Source organism: Varanus komodoensis, unplaced genomic scaffold, assembly GCF_004798865.1.
Source record: "Varanus komodoensis strain SLA01 unplaced genomic scaffold, ASM479886v1 scaffold15, whole genome shotgun sequence".
In the NCBI taxonomy this organism is placed as follows: domain Eukaryota; kingdom Metazoa; phylum Chordata; class Lepidosauria; order Squamata; family Varanidae; genus Varanus; species Varanus komodoensis.
The window spans coordinates 24,546,171-24,567,373 of NW_025335440.1; the positions used below are offsets into that span (position 1 = coordinate 24,546,171).

The 21,203-nt window shown below is 40.1% G+C and overlaps 1 protein-coding gene across 3 annotated transcripts in view; it reads right to left on the reverse strand.

The window, feature by feature from the left end:
- Positions 1-21,203, reverse strand: part of PLXDC2 (plexin domain containing 2) — a 251,857-nt gene that overhangs the window by 125,885 nt on the left and 104,769 nt on the right. For 2 of the 3 annotated variants that reach the window (XM_044425076.1, XM_044425075.1), the window contains exon 2: positions 14,351-14,562. In XM_044425076.1, the coding sequence (XP_044281011.1) occupies positions 14,351-14,562 (212 nt within the window). Of the gene's footprint in view, positions 1-13,370; positions 13,651-14,350; positions 14,563-21,203 lie in introns of those variants that run through there. The other variant, XM_044425077.1, reaches the window with a different exon arrangement.

The window sequence follows — 21,203 nt, forward strand, 5'->3', positions numbered from 1 at the left end:
GTGCTGAATTTCTTGAATGCAACATAGATTTATCAGGAAGCACAGAGGAAATGGTGTTGCCCCATTCAAAGAATGCATGTGATGGCTGATGGAGAACTGATCAAAACTGGGGCAGGCATTTAAGGATGAAGTTTAATTTGAGGTTTTCAAAGCTACACAGGCTATGTTTCATTCACTGAGTGCCAGTTTGTGTCAGACCTACACTGCTGAATTTAGCTGAAAGGCTAACAGTTCTTCTCTTGGCAAAAGCTAGTATGTATTCATAAATTAAGTTGTAAATTGGTCTTGGGAAACTGAATTCCTTAAAATAACATAAACTGTGCTTTTCCCCATGCCCCCAAATGTAGATACCATAGTTGAGTTGAAGCAGGGAAAGCGGGCAAATTCCTGCATACAAACATCATTAATAGGACAACTTGGTGGTGTTGTGCCCATGCATTTATATCCAGCCTTTCTTCCTCTCATGAGGAAGCCAGAGCAGCTTCGATATCTCCATTAACAACCCTGTGAGGGCTGGGAGTACATGACCGGCCCAAAGTCACCCAGTGAGCTTCATGATTGAATGAGGGCCTAGATCTGCTGGGTCCCCAGTTCAATACTGTGACCATACTGGTTCTCAAGTACACCCACCTGCAGAAACATGCTACTCTGGTATGGAAGGAAGGGCCTTTTCTGTGTTACTCTGAAACAATGGAACCCACTTTTGGAGGTGCAAAAGTCTGCATTCAGGAAAATTTAACCTCAGTGAAAAGTTATTAATATGCATTGTCTATCTCCTAAGGAAATAAGTAACTGAGCATCTTGAAACCAATATTCTTGTTGTACAAATAAAGTTTTGTTTTGTTTATTTTTAGCTCAGAGTTATAGGTTGTTTGAAGACCAGTGTCTCATCATTAGGACCACATAGTCCAATGAAGGAGCCTTATAACTTGGCCACAGTGGGAGAGGTTAATTAGTGGGAGAGGCTAATTAATAAGATTAGAATTAAATTCCTGGTGGCAGTGTTATATACTCAGAGAAAGAGAGGGAAAAATCAAGAAAGTTAAAGACCCCCCATATCTAAACATATTATAGGTGAGTACTCATGACAGATGGACATTTTATACAACAGCTCCTTCCAAGGAAGGTACCTTCCTGGACCATCTTCTTGGTGTCAAATATCTCAAAGAGCATCTTTTCCTAACAGGGATTACAGGACTTGCAGTTAATTTGTAAGTGCAGGAAGAGAAAGGTGGCACTCTGTGCATCTTTGAGAATGGCAGGAATGTTCTGTTCCTTCTCCTTCCTCAAGACAACTGGAGAAGGGGACTCCAGATAGCGGGAGGCAGAATGAGGGATCAGCCTCACAGAATGGCTGTCAGTACTTCTGGTACAAGGAAAAAGGTAATCACCCATTTCTAGTAATCATTCTTAAGCTTTCAGGAGGTCAGTGAGAAAATACAGGGAACAAAGACATTTACCAAAACGTTTAGCCAGTGAGTCTAGGGAAATGACTGAATCCCGTCCCTTTTCCTATCATAACATTTGCTAGGGCAGGCATGTAAATGTCAAATGGAAGCTTTCTGACTCAGTCCCTTCTGACATTTATTGGTACATCTTGAGAATCACCAAATGACACAATTTCACCTCATTGTCATTGTTATTCACATTCCATAAGACAGCAAGGGCAAACCATGAAACTAATGAATAACATCAAGAGTAAAAATGTAATACACGAAATGGTCTTCAGTGTACTAGTTTTGTGACACAACAATGTACTTTGCTTATAAATACAAGATAGTGGTCATGAACCTTTCAAAACAAATTCATATATTGTTCATGAATAGCAGCTCTATGTGCCAGATTTGGAAAGGTCTTCAAATTGGAGTTTACATTACCTTTCAATCACCTCACACACAAACTGCATTAGCTGACAGGAGGCACTCCTCAAACGCTTCACAACATTTACCTAATTCCGTTTAGCTATGACAGGCACATATTTCAGACTCCACTTTCTGCATTCTCTCCCCTTTAAACTGGGCATTAAGCCACATGTCTGCTTATTATCTTCCTTGAACTGACCACATTATTCATTGATAGTAGAACCAAGCCTGATGCGGTGATCACCAGACTTTACAATGTTTGTAACTTACCAGCACTATAATATTAATCCAGTTTTGAAAAACATATTTTCTGCAATTAGTTTGGTTAATGATAATTCAGGCTGCATCCTGCTGAAGTCATTTCCAAGATGTCCACCAATTTAAATGCATCTGGATCCGCCCCCCCCCCCCCCCCCCCCCCCCCCCCCCCCGCCACCCAACCACGACGGGAACAAAAGAAGACCAAGCCCCCCCCCCCCCCCCCCCCCCCCCCCCGTGTACCAAGTAACTTCAAAGGGGGCATGACAACAGCATTTAGCTCCCAGTAAGCACTAGGAACCTTCTTTGCTGCATGCAAGACCTTCTTCCTTTGGGAAGAGGACATGTTGCAAACAAAGCCATTACAGATACGCTGGTAGCTGGAAGCACCTTTTTTCCTGCATGAATGCAACCTCTATAATAAAATTAGGCCAATGAAATCAGACCTCCTACCAAGCATATTTGTCAATACTACCTTAATGAATAAATTCAACAAGGGGAAAGGGGTCTAAAAGAAAATAAGACAGTGATGTATTAGTACACACTGCCGGCCTAGAAAATATTACTGGATATAAGAAAATCAGCTGGACTGCAAAAACAATATACATTCATTATTGTCACAGAGGAATTCTGCTTTCAGCACCAAATGACAAAAGCTTAATTTCTTAAAAATGGAAGGGATGGGCAGATGGTTAAATTTCACTTTCTGATCCTTCTTTATGAAAAGTACCATGAAAGAAGAAAGAGAAGGGTGCACTAGAAAGAAATTTGATTTACATTTGCTTGTGATTAACATCTGAAAAATCAGTGTGCTTTGAAAAGGCTTCCCCTTTTCTTTTAACTCTGTGGTAAGGAGGCAAAAATAATTCCCCCTGCCCCGCCTTCTCATTGCCTGAACATACAAGATTTGATTATGCATGGAATAAATTGTATTCTCTATTTAATGGCAAAGTAATTTTCTGGAATAAACTGTTGAAAAGCTTGAATGAAAACAATTTAACACAGCACCTGGGACTCTGAAGCAATAACAGAATAATTTTCTCAGGGAAAAAAATAGCAAAGTTGTTTCTGCAGTCCTCAAGGAATTACAGGAAAAGACTCTGCTTTCAATTACCAAATGGTCTAACCATTTATGTTGAAATTTTATTCAAAGGCACAACGTATTATACTCGGGAGTAGATTCCATTTTCACTACCATTTAATTATTGAACAGTAAGCCTCTACAAGGAAAATGCTCTGTCCACAGATAATTTTTACACTTATGTTTGCAACAAGAACTTGATTATGAATGTAGGGTGAATTATATCACATTCTTTACAAGTTATTTCCTGTAAAAACATTATTAGCAGCAAGAACCACCATACCACTCTGCAGGAAGTGAGGCATGGGCAGATAGCTTGGAAAAATCCTTTCTCATGGACAGAGCACTGTCTAATATGGATTAGATTTACTGAGACTCTTAACCTCTTCAGGGATGGGAGATCTATTCAAATATTCTGCCCCCACAGCTAAGGGTTCCAGAAGAAATCCTGAATATTTCCAGGGATTTTCTGGACATTAGGGTTAGTGATACTGTTGAAGCCCTGAATGATCTGTGGATTAGAAGATGACCTATGTGACTGACTTAACCACTCCTAAGCACTCTCTCTCATGAGCAAAGTGCAGGTTCCTTAGTTTTCTGAGGAATTAAAGGCAATAAAATACATGAATACATGACTAAAGCAATGATGGAGAAAGCTTTGGGATGAATCCAGTCAAATGCAGATTAGAGCACATTTAAGGGCCTCCTCTGAGCTACTGAAGAAAGTAAATATACTGTTATTTTCTGTCTCCATTGCATCAGTACACTGTTGTATAGTGGAGATGTTTCAGCTGGTTTGGAAATGCACTGTGATGAATTTGCAAAACGCTTTGCTGCTAAAATTACTGGCATCTATTTCAAGTTGGAATCCAGACTGGAAGCAGAAATAGTTTGGGCAAACACTCGTCTAATTTTGATACATGGTTTAATCTTGTTTGGTGTAGATAAGCTGTTGGAGGAAGGAGACCAACAATTTCTTGGCTAGATATCTGAATAACCTGGTTAATAATAACTGCCATAGGTGGGTGGCTAGCTGGGTAGTGGAGTTAGCGTTTTCTTTGTTTCTTTTGTTTTGGTTTTGTTTTCTTGCATGATTATCTTTCAGTTCCTCTAAAAGAACTTAAGACCTTTGTTAAAGAAGCTTTAATTGGATCCCACCACCCTAGTTTATTGGCAGATGGCTTTTAATCTTTCTTATTTAAAAAAGGAAACAAAGAAACAAAGTGAGTCAGAAGGGGTCTCCCGGACCATCTAGTCTAACCCGTGGCTCCAGCTGGCTCCACTCATGTAATCCCCTAAACGTGGTTGTTCTGTCTTTCCTTCACTCTCACTGATGGGGCCTCAACTACCTCCTTTAAGGAAGGAACTGGAGCAAATGATGGTAATGCAACTTAGATGAAGCTGATTATTTGGAACTTTCCAACCTGGATCCAGGTCTGGTTTTGGGAAACAAACAGCTTTGGCTGCCTTGATGGATGACATATGCTGGAATTTAGAAAGGTTCTGGTCTGACTGTGGATTCTGTTGTTCTGTTGGGACTTCTCAGTGACATTCCATAACATCAGTCAAGGAATCCTTCCGGGTCATCTGATTGATATGGGACTTAGAATCACAATTTTGCAATGCATTTGGTTCTATTTGGATGAATGTTCCCATAAGATGATTCCTGCCTTAGGCACTTTTAGAACAGGATTCTGCAATATGTTCTTCTTGGCACTGCACCTACAAAGTGCTTAAAAGCTGTAACTAATGAAAAATATGGTGACCATACATATAACAGCAGGCTTGAACACACTTCACTAGCTTCCATGCTTTATGAAGGCAGAAAAAGCTGCACTTTGTCACCAGGTCTCTGATGGATTTTAGTGTTACTTTTTGGCGCTTTTTTCCCATTCACTGCTCCTCTTTTGCTATTCTGTTATGTTGATCATATTGTATTGCTCCATTACTGTTTTCAGTTGCATTGCTTTGTGGGTCCTGGATGGGCAAAAAGTGATCTTTAAATCCCTTTACTAAATAAATGAATATGAAGCACATGCTCTTTATATGTTTATTACATTTAATATTTTTAGTTCTCCTAATTCACCAATGATATCAAGAAACTGATCCTCAAAATCTTAAGCTTTCAGTTAATTTGCAGCCATCAGTATGGTTATTAAAAAAGGAAATGTCTTCTTCAAGATGCTTACAAGAGCCAACATTTTCATGTCCAAAAAAGGTATTTCTATTGGGTTAAAGACAAACTGGTATCTTATGGTGGTCTCCTTCCCAGTTTCCCCAGTATCTTAGCTTTAGTGCTGCAATCTTTGAGGGCAATCTCTGCATTTATTTCTGCATCTGTAACTGTGAAGATCTGGTCTGTCCTTCATTTGTTGCTTTGATTTTGCTTATGGGGGCTAAAACACCCCAATATGTATGGACTAGTTAATCAGTCTCATTGACTAGGTTAAATGACAAAAGTTTAGTTGGACTATAGAGCTCAGGAAGCTTAGTTCAGAAAAATTATACAATTCAATCAAATGACTGATGAAGAGAAAGGAAATGCCTTCTATTAGTAAATGGATAGTAGGGCAAAAATAAATAAAAACTACCCTCCTGCTTGGTTGAATATGGGGAAAGAAAAATCTGTTTTAGAAAATCAAAGAAAAGTCAGAGAGGAGAAAAGAAGTCTAGAAAGTGAGAGTTCTAAAAGTCAACTGGAGAACTGATGTACAGTAAGATATTGTTTCACTAAATCATGTGAATAAAACAGGGACACAACATAGTAAGCTGTATGTATTTTTCTGTGGTGGTGGTTTCTACCTTACTGTTCACCTTACCTTTACTACTTTGTGCACTCATGCATCTTTTAATACCTCCTCCTATTTTCCTACCAGTAGAATTTAAACTTTATTTGATTTTTTTCTTCTTAATAGCCAAACCCCACACTACCTAAATTAGTTATCAGAGACCCAGAGGTTTTTAAAGGACATTTGGCAAATTAAGCCAGAGAAATGAAGATTTCTATTCTGTGCTGGCAGAAAAGACCAGAGAAAGGGAAAAACAAAACAAACAAAAACAGTCAGAGAGAGAGAACACAAGCACACTTCTTTGCCTATTTTCCCTTCCACAGGCAGAACAGGACTTTGCAAATAACTCTTAATGTGCTGCACACATGGAGGCTGCTGAAGAAAGTATGAAACATTCTGATATGCGTTTACTGCATTCTGAACCTGTCATTTTCAGTGCACAGAACATGCACAAGCCACATCCATCAAAATTCCACATATGCTCTTCCACACTTCCAATGTATAAATGCATCCCATTCCCTCTGTTTTCAGACAGGGAGCTAGTGCACACCCGACAGACTCGATGTTTTGAGCAGAATTGTTAAAGGGGCTTCTACAAGTTAAAGCTGCATTTGCCACCAAACATACAGAGGTTTGGATGGAGCCAGAAGTCACAATTCCATTCTGAATAGATATAGAGGGAATAGATGAAAAGGTTAATGCTCATTTGTCTTCCTTTCTAAAGATACATACCAACACCCCCTGCCCCGCAACTTAGTTCAGGAGTTTGTAGCCTTCATTTTCACACCTAAATGGAACCATTGTGTTGACAGAGCCAGGACTAACTCATCAATTTTTAAAAGAAATAAAATACATTTTTGTAACTGAGTCATTGCTTGGGTGTGAGATGAACTGTGAAGGTAAACTGAGCTGTTTGCAGTTTTGAATGGAGGAGCAGAGGCAGACTAAAAGTTACTTTTGTGTACTCAAGGAGAGGGAATGCCCCACCTTCCACTGCTGATTGCTGTCTTCTCCTTCCAGTACTTAATTTACAAAATGAGATGTACTGTGACTTGATTGCCCTGAAGCGATGCTCTCTGACAGTAAAGTCTGGTGTGTTTGTGTGTGTGTGTGTGTGTGTGTGTGTGTGTGTGTGTGAAGCAACCTCTTTCTCAGCGGGACAGGTCCTCTAAATCTGCTCAGAGCCTTTCTATGAATACTTCCAGGAGATTCTGAAATATGATAATGGAGAAATTAATCTTTGTGAATTCCAATATGAAATGGCCTGATCTGCACATTGTGGACTAATGTGTAAAGTGGATCTTAATGATTCTCTAGTTTTCTCACTTTGTCAGTGTCCCCGGCTCAGTTCTCGACTCCAACTAATAGCAACAATAATGCCTTAAATTCTATGTTTTAAAGGAATGAATAGAAAGAGTGAATGAAAAAAGGTCTATTTTTAAAGAAAATATGTTTCAAAATGAATAGTTAAATGCAAATTTGCACAGATTTTTCTTTTACAAACATACAAATTTAATATAGAAACAGGAAGGAACAGACTTAAAAGAGACCAGATTGAAAGAAACACAGACTAGAAATATACAGACTCATCCATCCCTGAATTCAAGCAGTGCCAAAAAATTATTAAGGTAAAACAAGTGTGGGCATATGGACTGACAAGACTGGTATATTATTTGACTACATTATCTCCAAAATACAAGACCAACCCACCATCATCACTGGAATTTAACGGATTTTAGACTATGGCCAGAGTCTGGAGTCCACAAATGATGATTAGAGAATTCACAATTCAATTGCTTAAGGAATATTTTTAGCTGTTAACAATGCATGAGGAGGAGAAATCATGCATGACTTAATTGTAGAGATGATCAGTAACTGCAGAGATTATAAGTAATCCACTCCACTCCCTAGGTCATTCTGAAACCAGTCTAAGGATCAACATTGTAACAGTGATATACTCCACAGTTTGTGAGAAAGGACACCATTTTGGATTTGAGGATGATCAACAAGCTCCAAAGCAAAGATCAAACTAATCCTCTTCAAGATTAAATCGCTGCACTTCACAATAACTGTAGCAATGTCAAAAAATCGGAATCCTTTTTAAGGCAAAAGGATGCCATTACATCATTTCTAACAGAATTCATGAAGCTCTTCACTTCCTACCCTCCTATAAAGAATTGGATTTAATAGAAACCTTTAAAAAACATTGTAGGGTCTCTTTTCTGTTCCTGATCTTGTTGGATCAGCTATTTGAAGAGAAGGGAATAATTTCCTGGCCACGCCCCAATCTTCTTCTGCTCACACAGACCTGGGACCTAAGTATAGACTGGCTTTCGAGATCAGACTTTTCCTCTGCTTGAACTCAGCTATGATTTTCCTGACTCACTTGCCAATTTCTAATTAATTTGAAAATAAAATATAGTCCATTTTGAAGTATTGTGAAAAGATGTAAACCTCGGGGAGTAGATTTCAAACTGTTATGACTGCACACTGAGACAGATTTATAATGGAAACCACTCAAGCATAGGGCATGAGTGAGTTCCTTTGTTCTGTAGATAAGCCTTTAGAAAAGAAGCAGCGGCAGGGAGCAAGCTGATTTAGCACAAGCAACCCTGAACGGAATTAGTGAATTGCACCACATTTCAGCAAGGGTGGGCAACTTGTGGCCCTTGAAATGTTTGGTTTACTGTTCCCATTATCTCCAACCACTGAATAAGCTGGCTAAGGCTGACAGGAGTTGGAGGCCAAAGTATCAGGAAGACTACAGGTTGCTCATCCCTGCTTTGCTCCAATGTGACTCTTTGCCAGGCTATAGAAATGGGTGAATTCAGAAGAGTAACTAGTCTAGTGTACATATAGTTTTACCACAAATCAGAATCAGATTTTTTTACCTTACAGTTGAAAAAATGAAAAGAGGGTGCTCTTACAAATTATAGGGAATACCATGGGTACGTATGCATACATATGTGATCATGTGGTCCAGTTTTTTTGACTTACAATTCCCATCAGCCCTAACCAGCATGGTCAGTGAGGCAGGATGATGAGAGTTATAGACTAAAACATCTGGAGGGCCACAGGTTGCTCACTTTGAGCTATAGTGATTTATCAAGGCATTTATCAAGCCAGCGAATATTTTGTCAACTGAGTAGTCTGATACAGTAAAATAATGGCCAATTGTTTTTAATTCATTTTATTAGAGTAAAGGTACAGTAGTCCCCGGAAATTAGCGGGGGTTATGTTCCTAATGCACTCGTGAATTGTGAAAAACCACAAATTTGGTGCCAGCGATGGGCGCCGGCTGCCAAGGCAGTGCAGGTGGGAGGTGCGGGCTGGGGGGCAGGAGCGTGCGCGTGGCAAGGCAGGGCGCGCGCGCACAGAGATCATTTTCTCCAAGCGAGTCCAAACTTGGAGGAAACAGGTCCTTGCAAGTAAGCCGCTGCATGGCGAGGTGCTGGCTTACTCGCAAGGAGATTGGCTTGGACTCGCTCAGAGAAAAATCCTGTGTAAGACTGAAGCCACAAATGCTGAAGCGCGACTTCACGGGGGTATACTATTTCTAGTCTGGTTCAGTCAACAGTCATTTTTCCTCTAGACCACTGTCCAGAGACAGAACAGACTGCAGCCGGGGGAGGGGGGAGAGGGGGCACCCAGGATTCTGCAGCAAGCAAGACAAGGTCATGAGTGATCCCAAGGAATGACTACTGGTGGCAAATGCTTGTCTTCCTTGCACTTATACCAGAGAGCAAACTGTTGTTATGATGCTAAGTTTGATTCCTGACTGTTGAAGGGCCAGAAGAAAAGTATCCCTCTATCCTGCTCTTGCCAACAACGAATTCCATAATGAAAATCTTTAAAAATAACTTTTGTTTTATTTAAGACCTACTTATCCGACCACCATCAAATGATAGCTAGCAAAATTCAGGACAGATAAAAGGAAGCACTTTCTCTAGGCATCATACAATGTGGTGATGGACACCAATTCTAGAGTAGACTAATTCATGGGAGGGTAAGACTGACAATGGCTATGTGTCATGGCAGCCAGGTGATACCTCCAGGAATCAGCACCAATTGCTTGGGAACAGCAGCAGGAAGGCGTAATTGGAAGAGATATACCTTTCAGTACAGGCCTAAAAATAATTTTAAATCAGAGTAAAACTCATGCCCTACTTCTGGGCTTCCATCAGGCATCTGGCTGGCCACTATGAAAGCAGGATGCTGGACTAGTTATGACTGTTACCATATCTAACTTTTATCTTATTTATGCTTTCTGTTCTTTTGACACTTGATCATAACACCAATCCTAACATAGGCATGCATGTTTTATTTTTGTACCGTGTTAAGGCTGTGACATACAGGAACATAGGGAGCTGCCTTATATGAATCAGACTGCTGGTCCATCTAGCCCAGTATTATCAATACTGACTAGTAACAGCTTTCCAGGATTTTAGGCAAGTTTTTTTCTCTTTTATCTTTACCTAGATTTTGAGCCTGGGGCCTTCTGCATAAAAAAAAGTGCTCTAGCAATGAGTCGTCACCCTTCTCAAGGGAGAAAACAGTGCCTGCCCTCAATTTGTCAGCACACTCCTGTCCAATAGCACCATATTATACCAACCCAGTTTTTATACAGTTCAACAGACTTTGCAAAGTGAAGCAAGACACAACAGATTGGCTCCAGATGAGTTATAAAAAGTTCCACTACAAATACTTTGCAGATGTACCTGTGATTTCCTTCCAAACAATCAGAAGCAAATACTATGTAAAATATATCAAAGCAATTTTATTAAGGAACTAGATGAAAGTTAAGCCTCTGCCTTACCAAGCAGGCCAGGCAGAACAGTTGATCAACTGTGATCTGATGGGATATATCAAATTAGTATTTTTACCCAATACACTATGAAAATTGACACTGTGAAGGTAGGAAAAGTGATGGGATAAAAACTGCTATGGTCAATGAATTTGTTTGCTTGGAATGTGTGGCAAGGAATGCTAAATATTTTCACCACCACAGGAAGATATCTATTCTTTCCCAATTTTATTCATAATTTATTTTAAGAACTTTGAAAGAGTCTGTGTCCTGAATCCAAAGGAGCCGCATTTAAACATCACCTCAAAGCTGAGACCAGGGAGAATCATAGCCGCACAGAGCCCACAAACTGGAGCCACTTTTCTTTGCAAATGATTTGATCACTTGGATGAGGCATCAGTGAAGGTGAGAAGGAGGAACAGGAGATGCTGCTGCCTGCATGCTCACTGGCTATTTGCTTATCCTGGTGATAGCAGTGATGCAGCGGGGACGGGAGAGGGGAAAGAGTAGCAGCTGGTGAAAAGGTAGACTCACTGTGGGATGGGCCCATTAGAGATGTCACATCCAAAGGCCCTTGAAGACATGGATTGGGCACTGTCTGTTATCCTTAGTTAGCTAGCTATAAACTGGGTAAAAGGGTAGCATCTCAAGCAGGGTTATGGGAAAGCCAAATGAAGAAGAAAAAAACCATTGTGGAGACTTCCCACTTAGGATACAACATAAGCCATGCATTTATTATTAATGTTCCACAGCAGCCAGGTCAAAAGAAAGGCAGAGCTCATGCAGTGTGCATCCAATTTATGGTTACGTTTGTTTTATAGAGAAGTTTGCCAAGGAAGAAAAAATAGATTCCTTGGTTCCAAGCAGCATTCATTAATGCAACAAACACAGAAGGGGCAATTGGCCCATACAGATACATGAGAATTATTTCAGCTTGTAGGCAATTCCCATCAGTTGTGTCTGAGATGATAGTAATTTGAATCCGTAAGTCTCTTTCCACTCTCTGTCAGCTAAAACTCCTCATCTGAAATTGCAATGATTTCATTCAGGTGAGATGAGCTGGTTTGTATTTTTGATTTTGTGTATTAAAACATAATTGTGCCATGTGAGTCAAGGATGAGATCCCACCTCTCCTAGCAGCTGCTTGTGCATCTTAAATACATTGAAAGAAAACTGGCTCAGACAAACCAACAACTCTGTTTCACAGAGACAGAGAGAAACGCTGGCTATTAATAAGATCAGCACTGAAGGACAGTAGTAACGATGATACTATTAAAAAAATTACTATGGCTTGAATTTCAGATATGAAACATAAGACTCTGAAACTGCCACATGGCATTGTGCTTCCTACTCTGTATAGATCCTTTGTATCTGTGCATTCAGTGGTTTCCTTGGTATCTTGCATCATGGTCCTTTGGGGTGGGGGCTTTGAAAGGTGCTCATAGTGGTTCGCTAGAGGGTTAATGGAGAGCTCCTATCCATATCACGTCGTTTGGATTTTATTTGATCCGTACTGGCTCTTAGCTGTTTCCAAGTCAAATGTTATTACCTTTGGATTCCTGAATAGTTTTGGGCTGGGGTTTTTAAAGGGTCACCTGCTCCCTTGTGATTCTGCCCAGACCTTGAGGCTGTTGGGGAAAGTTCTGCACACCACCACACAGTCTGAAACAGTCTGCTGGTGAGTCCAAGAGAGAAAACGTTGCTTGTAACACAAAGACCCTAGAAGCCCCTTTCTGCAGAGACACGGCTTAGCTTTCTATGCTAATTGTGGTAAAGAATGTCTTATTCTGATTGGTCTTCAATGCTGGATTATTTGCCCCCGCCGCCCCCCGTCCAAACTAGGCTTTTGTTTGATCTGGGTTTGACTGTCTTTTCCCCTCCTTCTCTGCTGCTTAACTTGTTCTTCTGTTTCATGTTATTTTAAACTGCGTATTTTACTTTGCTATCTGCAGCTTTGGACCAAAAGGCAGCCTGTGTACTTAACATGAATAACAAATGCAGCAATCCTGTACGCACTGATTTGGGAGTAGGTCCCCCAGGCATTTACTTCTGCACAGAACTGTGCTAGAAATAAATAAATGCCTTGGGCTATTGGCTGACTTAATCATGAATCACTGATTCAAGTACAAATCTATTACTTTGTTAATGTATTTATATTCTGCCTGTTACAAAATAACCCTGACAAGCTTGCTTATCATGACGAATAAATATTGTTGTTATGTGCCATCCAACTGTCCCTGACTTAGGCAACCCTATGAATGAAAGTCCCCCAAAATGTCCTATTCATGACAGCCCTGCTCAGCTCTTCTAAATTCAAGAGTGGCTTGAGTCTAAATTCAAGTGTGGATTCACTTATGGAGTCAATCCATCTTGTATCTGGCCTCCCTTTTCTTCTTTTGCTTTCAATGTTCCCTAGCATGATTGCCTTCTCCAGGGAATGCTGCCTTCTCATGATGTACCCAAAGTACGACAGCCTAAGTTTTGGCATTTTTGTTTCTGGGTCAGGCTCCAGCTTGATTTGATCTAAGATTCACTTGTTCATTTTTCTGTTGGTCTGGGGTATTTGCAAAGCTCACCTCTAGCACCATGTTTCAAAGTCATCAATTTTCTTCCTGTCAGATTTCTCCACTCTTCAGTTTTCATATCCATATATAGTGAACAATGAATACAAGTAATGTAGCAATCAAAACATGAAACAAATAAGTAAATTAACAACTACATAGCATCTGATATATCAAGTCAGCATAAACCAATCAATGAAAAGCTGAGGACAATTAAAAACATTGTAAACATGCACTTATTATTATATTGCATGTATATCCTACCTTTCTTACTCTTGCAAGGAACACAAGGTGGCTTTCCAAGTTCTTCTCTCCATATTATTCTCATAACAATAACCCTGTGAGGTAGGTTAAGTGAGAGGCAATGACTGGTCCAAAGTCACCTTGTGGATACTATGGCTGAGTGGGGATTAGAACCCAGATCTCCTTTTTCCACCTACAGGCCTCTTAACACTCTACCACACTGGCTCTCACTTAGAGAGGGAACCACTTTCCTGGTACCCAATAATTTGATGGTTCTTAACTTCAGGGCTTGCTTCAACTGAGCCGTCCTCTCCTCCACAGGAGCAATATCACTAAAGGCCCTAGGGAAAGGATTCAGAGAGCCAGAAGCCAGATGAAGATAGATAGGGAAGGACTCACACCACAGCGTCACAACTCACTCCAGCTGGACATACCTTCCACTCTTTCACCAGCAACTTACCCTGTGGAATTGCAGGTACCTACGAATCATTAAATTTTAATGTTTCTCATGGAGATTTTATTCTTGTATCTTTTTTATTTGTAAGCTGTGCTTGTATCATGAAAGACTAAGTAGTTGTATCTGCAGGTCAGAAAGTAGGGCCTCTGTGGGTGATTTCAGGGTGCAGATAATTCCTAATATTGTAGGCCGTATCTCTTGAATATGTATCTCTGGGTTCCAAAAAGTATGCAGCAGTTGTGACAAAAATCCATGTCTTAATTCACAGAGTGTCTTATGAACAGAAAAGTCCTACCTCAATCTGTGTTGTGTTATCATGCGTGTCATCAAGCAGCAAGTCAGTAAAGCCTCCAGGTTCTGAGGAGTCCTGCCCCACACTGGCTCTGTTGGTGTTGACCGACTTGAGAGATTCTGAATGTCGTTTCCATCTGTGGCTAAATCTGTAGGAATCCACTCGTAGATTCTCCTCTACTCGAGGGAAGCTCTGGACCATTTCATATAACACACCTATTTGACAAAGATATAAGAAAGTTAAAGGGATGTTAACTAAATTGAAAGAATCATCCAAAAATACGTTGCCGCTGCAGCTTGTTATTCACAGAATGTGGTAGTCTAAAGTGTTCTTGTTCAAGGTTCTAGATTGCCACCCATGCCCATTCCATTCTCTACCCCCCACATGTTTTTCATTCTCTTCTCCTCACTGTCAGTTTATATTCTGTAGTAACTAAGCATGCAAGGCTTTACTTAGCCAATTTGGTTAGGGTTGCCCCCTTAGAAGTCTTTCTGTAAAGTTATAGTGTACTTCTGCAAAGTCTGGCATTCCCATGAGTCTTCTAATGCCTTCGTCTTGTATATGGATGGTGTCATTTTGGTTACATGAGGATCCAGGCACACAGATTAAATTTGTGTACTGGTTAATGTTACAGTGGGGTACACCATGCTTTTATTCTGTAATCAACAAGATAATCTTTACCCATTGTATTACACCAATAAATTGATATAATTTGGAATTTCCTCCCTTAGAGGGTATGCATGGCTCCTTCATTTCATTACACCAAAATATGGTGATTATTGCAATATAATTTTTCTCTATGTCTGAGTGCACAATACACACACACACACATATGAAAGAGTAACAACAGTGTAGTTTCAAAATATATTTAGAGCTAAACATTCGAGCTTCTGTCCTCATCAGCTGCTGTGATATTAAATGGATACTAACAACAGTTTCGAATGCTGGGAGATGAAAATCCTGAAGAAAATATGGAGGTGTGACTAGCATAATGTTTATCATACATGTAGGTACATCGCATTTCATATATTACACAGCTTCTCTCTTGCGCATTCTGAGCTATCTATGACACAATCTTGCAAGACTGGAAGGCAACACTTTCCTGAAGAAAGCAGTTCTGTTACTATAACATGTGCCTTGGTCACATGCAGGCTACCTATGCATCGTAGGGGTTGCTGACAGATAATGAATTGTGCTAACCACTGCAGAAAAACATGTTCCTGGGCTGAGATTCAGTGGGATTTAGCCATGCATCTGTACATTCCATTCCATCTCACAAATCGATTTTGTAACTGAAAAAAAAGTTTCAAAGGCCATCAGCATATGCAAGAGTACTGTTAAACTGGAACAAATGTGACCCTCTGCTTTCATCATTCTTTAGGATCCTGTTTTTAAAAGGTAAGAATTCGCATAGAGGCACTTTAACAGGCATTTTTGAAACACACATATTTCTAACAAGGAAATGTTTTAAAATCAGCACAGATCTTCCTTAAGCAGACCTCTCCTACACTGCCATGTTTTGGAACAATCTTTCAGGCCACTTTCTGAGTATAACCCACAGAATCTACTGCCCCCAAATTCTGTTTATAATGGTGGAATGTGATTCGTCTAAATCGCTCTTAACATGAGGCACAACTGTGACTTTGTAAGTAACAGGCAGAAGCCTTGACAAGCCCTTAGGTAACAGTCTGCAGAGCTATGCTATGCAAAGTTCTTAGTATCTTAAAGTCTAACTCTAACCAGTCAATAAGAGAAAAGTACCACCTTTTTGGTCAAGACCTCCATCCTTCATTTTAAGCTTTCAAGCAACAGAAGTTTCTATCAAATACCGCTTTGCCATCTTGTTTACAAGTATGCACAGCAGACCTGTTGAAGGAAGGCCTGATTCATGAGAGTTGCATTAACTTAATTTGGGGGGCATTTTCTCTATCCCCATTAAGTATGATCAGCGAACCCTTTGTATGGTATTTACTGGGGACTTCCCAAAGTTGTATGGGAAGAATTCTTTTGCCAACCTAGATGTATGTGCCTAAATCCAGATCCAACTCAATGTCATTATTCTGAAGTTGCCTAACTTCAGTCATGTACACGGCATGACTTTATCCTGATAGTGCTCTGCTAACAGAAATCTTCTCCTAAAATTACTGTTCCAGAAACCAATTCCAACACCTATTCTGAATACAGGGAATCTTTTGGAGGTGAGCTTTGTGGATATATTCATAATAGCATTTACTTGCTGCCCGTTCCTCACATCAGTACACGGCAAGGCTAAAATAGGCAACAGCAGATTAATTAAAAGTCAGTGGCAGATAACCTTGATTAGATGCTTTTGTTCTACGGGTCTATTTGTGTAAGTTCACATTAGGGGAAAAATATGATTTGAAAGCACAGTTTGCAAAGACACTTTTGAAAAAAGCTTTTGACTTACGTTACCTATTACATCTTATTTATAAGCTTATATGTGTCCATCATACATATGCTTCTAATTACAATTTAGTGCAGCATTCAGATGGTATTTCTGATCTCTCTTCTGGTTCCGAGGGACAATCAGACAGGAGAAGAGGCTTCATCCAGTTACCCAGCATTTGCTATTCTGGGATTTTCCATACAGAAGGATACAATTTTACCAACTTCTTAGACTCAGGGGGCACTCCTCTAATACAGTACTCACTACCTCCACATCATAGCAGCCAGATGCTGAGAATTAAAACAGTGGAGCAGACCAGGCTTCAGCATGGATGGAGGTTAACAGCCGTAAGACTCTGAAGGCCTCTGCACATTGTCGAAACAACAGCTCCTCTTGAGTGAGTGCTAGCCCATAGCTGTCACAGCGATCTGTCCAGTGTCTTGACACACCCTACCTGGCTTGCCATTGAGATCCCTCCCAGATTTTCTATTAATACCTCATAAATCTCTGAACAGCTTCTGGTCTTCAGTCATATTCAAACACACATGCAGTCTTAATGTTTCCATTGAGCACTTAATGAATGCAATTGCACCCCATAGGGTTATCTCTGAGAAGAGCCCAGTCCTAGTAGGATACAGTTGCAGCTATTGTTATTTTCAACAGGTTAATGGTCCTTACAGTGCCTTTATACTTTTGTACTGTATAATGAGGAGTGACACTCAGGTCTGCACACTTGTTCATATTTCCTCTATTTCAGAAGTTCCCACAGAGAGGGCTGCTACTTTTGCGACTGAGTTGGCCACCCAGGCACAAAGGGAGGCATCGGGAGGGGAAGGATACAGATGACGAGGCAGGCTCAATCACCACGGAAAACTGACTGACTGATGACTGACTGTTATTTTCGGACAGAGAGCTTTGATTATTGGGTTGTATAGACATGTAATAACTGAAATGAAATTATATGAGCCAAATCAAAGTTAGCAATGAAAAAATCCTTCCAGAACTCCTGTTCAGTAAAAATGTCCCATTTGTTTGAGGCTGACATGACCACAGTAACTTTCTCCTTCTGCAAGCTGCAAAAACAATACAGGAGCTGTTGCAGGTAAATATCTTAAATGGGCAGAAGATCTGAAAGTATTCTCACAGGATCTGTCAAAGGAAGGGGGCAAGAGCAAGGAAGGGACAGATTTTGAACATCCTGGATTTTCCCCACTACTAACTTGTTCTGTTTCTTCAATGAGAATAGAACTAATGACCTCTGCTGATAGAAAGGCATTAGACTTGCAGGGAATTTTACAAAGGACTTGACTGTTATCAGAGATCTCAGACTTTGCACTCAATTAGCACAGCAATGTCATTCAGTTCAGCTGGAGAGCAGCCAGATATTGTAAGGACATCCAACAGATAGTTCAATCTTAAAAGCCTATGCTTGGATGAGTAGTAACTTGTCTGACAACTTATGTGGACAGAAAAAGTGCTACAACAACCCTTCAAGCCTCAGCTTAAGAAGCACAATGCCAAATACACTTGGGTTTGGCTGTTTATAAATTCCTTCACTCACTGCCAGGAAGCTTTCCATGGTAAAGATTTCATAGCCCTGTTTTGGAAGAAGCGAGATTAGCAGCAAGGGGGTTTATAATGAACACATAATTAAGCCTCTGTTTTGCTCTAATGATTTTAGCAGTTGTCCTTGAGGTCTGCATAAAATTAGGAGCAAAAGTGATTAGGGCAGCAATCTTATTGCCCGCTTAGGTTGAATTTAAATTTGAGATTGCAGCTCAAACCTCTGGGAAAGGCAGCAAGAGGAGAAGGGGAAGAGGGGAACGGCACTCTTGACAAGCTCTTACTACTCCGAGATCAGTCGGAATTAATGAATGGTTTGTTGGACGTGTTCAGGGCCACTTGTGGCTGCTGTTGATCAATCTAGCCCTCTCCAGTCCGGGCAATCAATGAGAAATGCTACAGCAGGAATGTGCGCATTATAATTCACTCAGCCCAGGCAAGTTAAAAAAGAATACTTCAGTGGCAGCAGGGAGATGGAAAGAAACTTCTATTAAAGAAAGATAATAGCTGCCAGCTAGGACTTATTCTGCCTTAGAGGCATTTGGGCCAAGTTGCTTCCTATAAACTGAGACTAGAAAACATACTCCAGTGTTAAAGCAAAAGGGAAACAAGCCAATTCTATCTGACTAGATCCAGTTGGAAACAGATTCTTATTTTTAGTGCTATCTATAGAAAAGCTATTTTTATGTATGGCAAACTCCTCCCATTAGAATATACTTATGGCTGGATCCAGACTTAATCATACTTAAGCATATGCCCTATTGATTGCAATTGTTTATTCCAACTAGGATGAATCCATTGTCCCTAAAGATAGCCACAAGGAGGGGTACAATAAGGAAAATGTTTTACATGAACATACAAAACCATCCAGTACCTAGACAGGCCATCACACCTGCTGCTCCAGTACTGTTTAAACTTGATGGAGAATGATGGGTAGTCCAAACCATCTAGAATGCTCTTGGTTGGGGAAAGTTGGTCCACACTCAGATTGGTATTAGACAGAGATCTTTCCCATCCCCTAGGAACTGATCTTTAAAATATTTTTGTTTTATAAAAATGGAAGTTGGTGTGGACCTTGTACTTTTTATTTGAAACATACGTGCCACTGAAGGGGGACCTCAAAGAAACAGTATGCATAACTATCTAATTTTGCCATGTGTATGGAGGCTAAATTTGCTTTCAGTTCTTTTGGACTGTGGATAGCAGGGGTCACCATTGAGCCAAAGAACTACTAATGTCACCTACAAAGCTCTCCACTCCCTCTACCCTTCAAATTTTTATTTTTTAATCAAAAGAAAAAACAAAAAACATTAGAATGCATGGTTCTTCTTCATATTCCCAAACTCACTGCTGATTTGCAGAGGAGGGAAAGGAAAGTTGCTCCTTGTTCCTACTCAGTTTTCTCTTGTCTACGCAGTCCTTTCCTCTGGTGTACAGTGTACTGAAAACCAGCAACATCCAGTGGTCTTTCTGTGTGATTATTATGATAACATAAGAGAATGGCTGGTGGGTACAATTGTTGCATATGAGAAAAATGAAAGCACAAAATGAACCATTCAGTACTTAAGAAGGAAGTATCAGCAGACAGTTTGCTTCACTCTTAGACGCATAAACAAACTATTTGCTTTTGGGCAGCTACTCTTGTCTTTAAATGTGATGCCCTTTGTAAGTAGTGCTTGGGGACACAATACACATTGAAGGACAGTAATGAAACTAGAAGTGTGCATAAGTCAACTACATATAGCTTCAAGAGACACCACTATTACAATTTTTAACTTTACTAAAGTTATTCTCAAATAAAAGAAACTGTTCTTAACAAAAGGAAAAATTGAGTAAGTGGACAGCTGACACAGCTTTTACTTGGGAGACCTTGAGCAATTTTTGTATGTTAATTAAAAAGAGACACTTCCACTGTGTGAAACTGTAATGTTTAAGAGTGTATCACGAAACAATGTGTTGTTTTCGGCACCTCCTGAAAGCATCTTTATTCCAAGAATCTTTCCTTGACTGTCCAGCTTGAGTCCTAGTTTGATATTTGTTCTAATACAGCCTTTTTAATCAGTCTTTTTATTGTTCATTACTCAGGAGTTTGTTCTTATGTAGAACAGTATATAAATGTTATAAATAAATAACTACATTATAAAGGCTGCAACATATACACAAAATAAGGTTAATGAGGATAACTTTCTGATTGACTACCACCCATTTGCAAAGGCACTAAATACAGGAAGAACCAATTGCTTTTGTCTATGCAAAATTCTTCAAATAATACTGAAGATTTGTTCAGGAAGGTCTTCCAAAGGCTACATTTTAAAATGATCCTTTCTTCAAACAATATGAACTGCTTGCAGCAGCTCTTGACATGTGAGTTCAAAATGCAAATGAGCTGTTCCAGCAAATCCCACTAGGAAGAATGGCACATGCTGATAGAGCATCACCCTCAGGGAAATTGTACAGAAAAAACATGACTGCCCCCATGGACCCATTGGGGCAACAATTTCAACCCTCCACACTTTCCTTGGTAGCAATGATTCATCATCTTGCTCTATCACTCCCATGGGAGTTTTAGTACTATGCTGCAGCTGAAGTGTTTGGTTTGTAGTATTCATTCTAGGTCTGGATTCAGAAGAGGATTCTGAATTCTGGATTCAGAACTGACAGGCAAAACCAGGAGACATGGATTGGCTGCATTTCTTTCAGAATGTAGACCACATATTTCCTCTAGTCTCCGTACTCCTAAGCTTGATCCAGTCCGGACATTTGTCTATACCAGGGGTCGGCAACCTTTAACACTCAAAGAGCCATTTGGACCTGTTTCCCACACAAAAGAAAAAACTGGGAGCCGCAAAACCCTTTTGACATCTAAAATGACGATAGCACTGCATA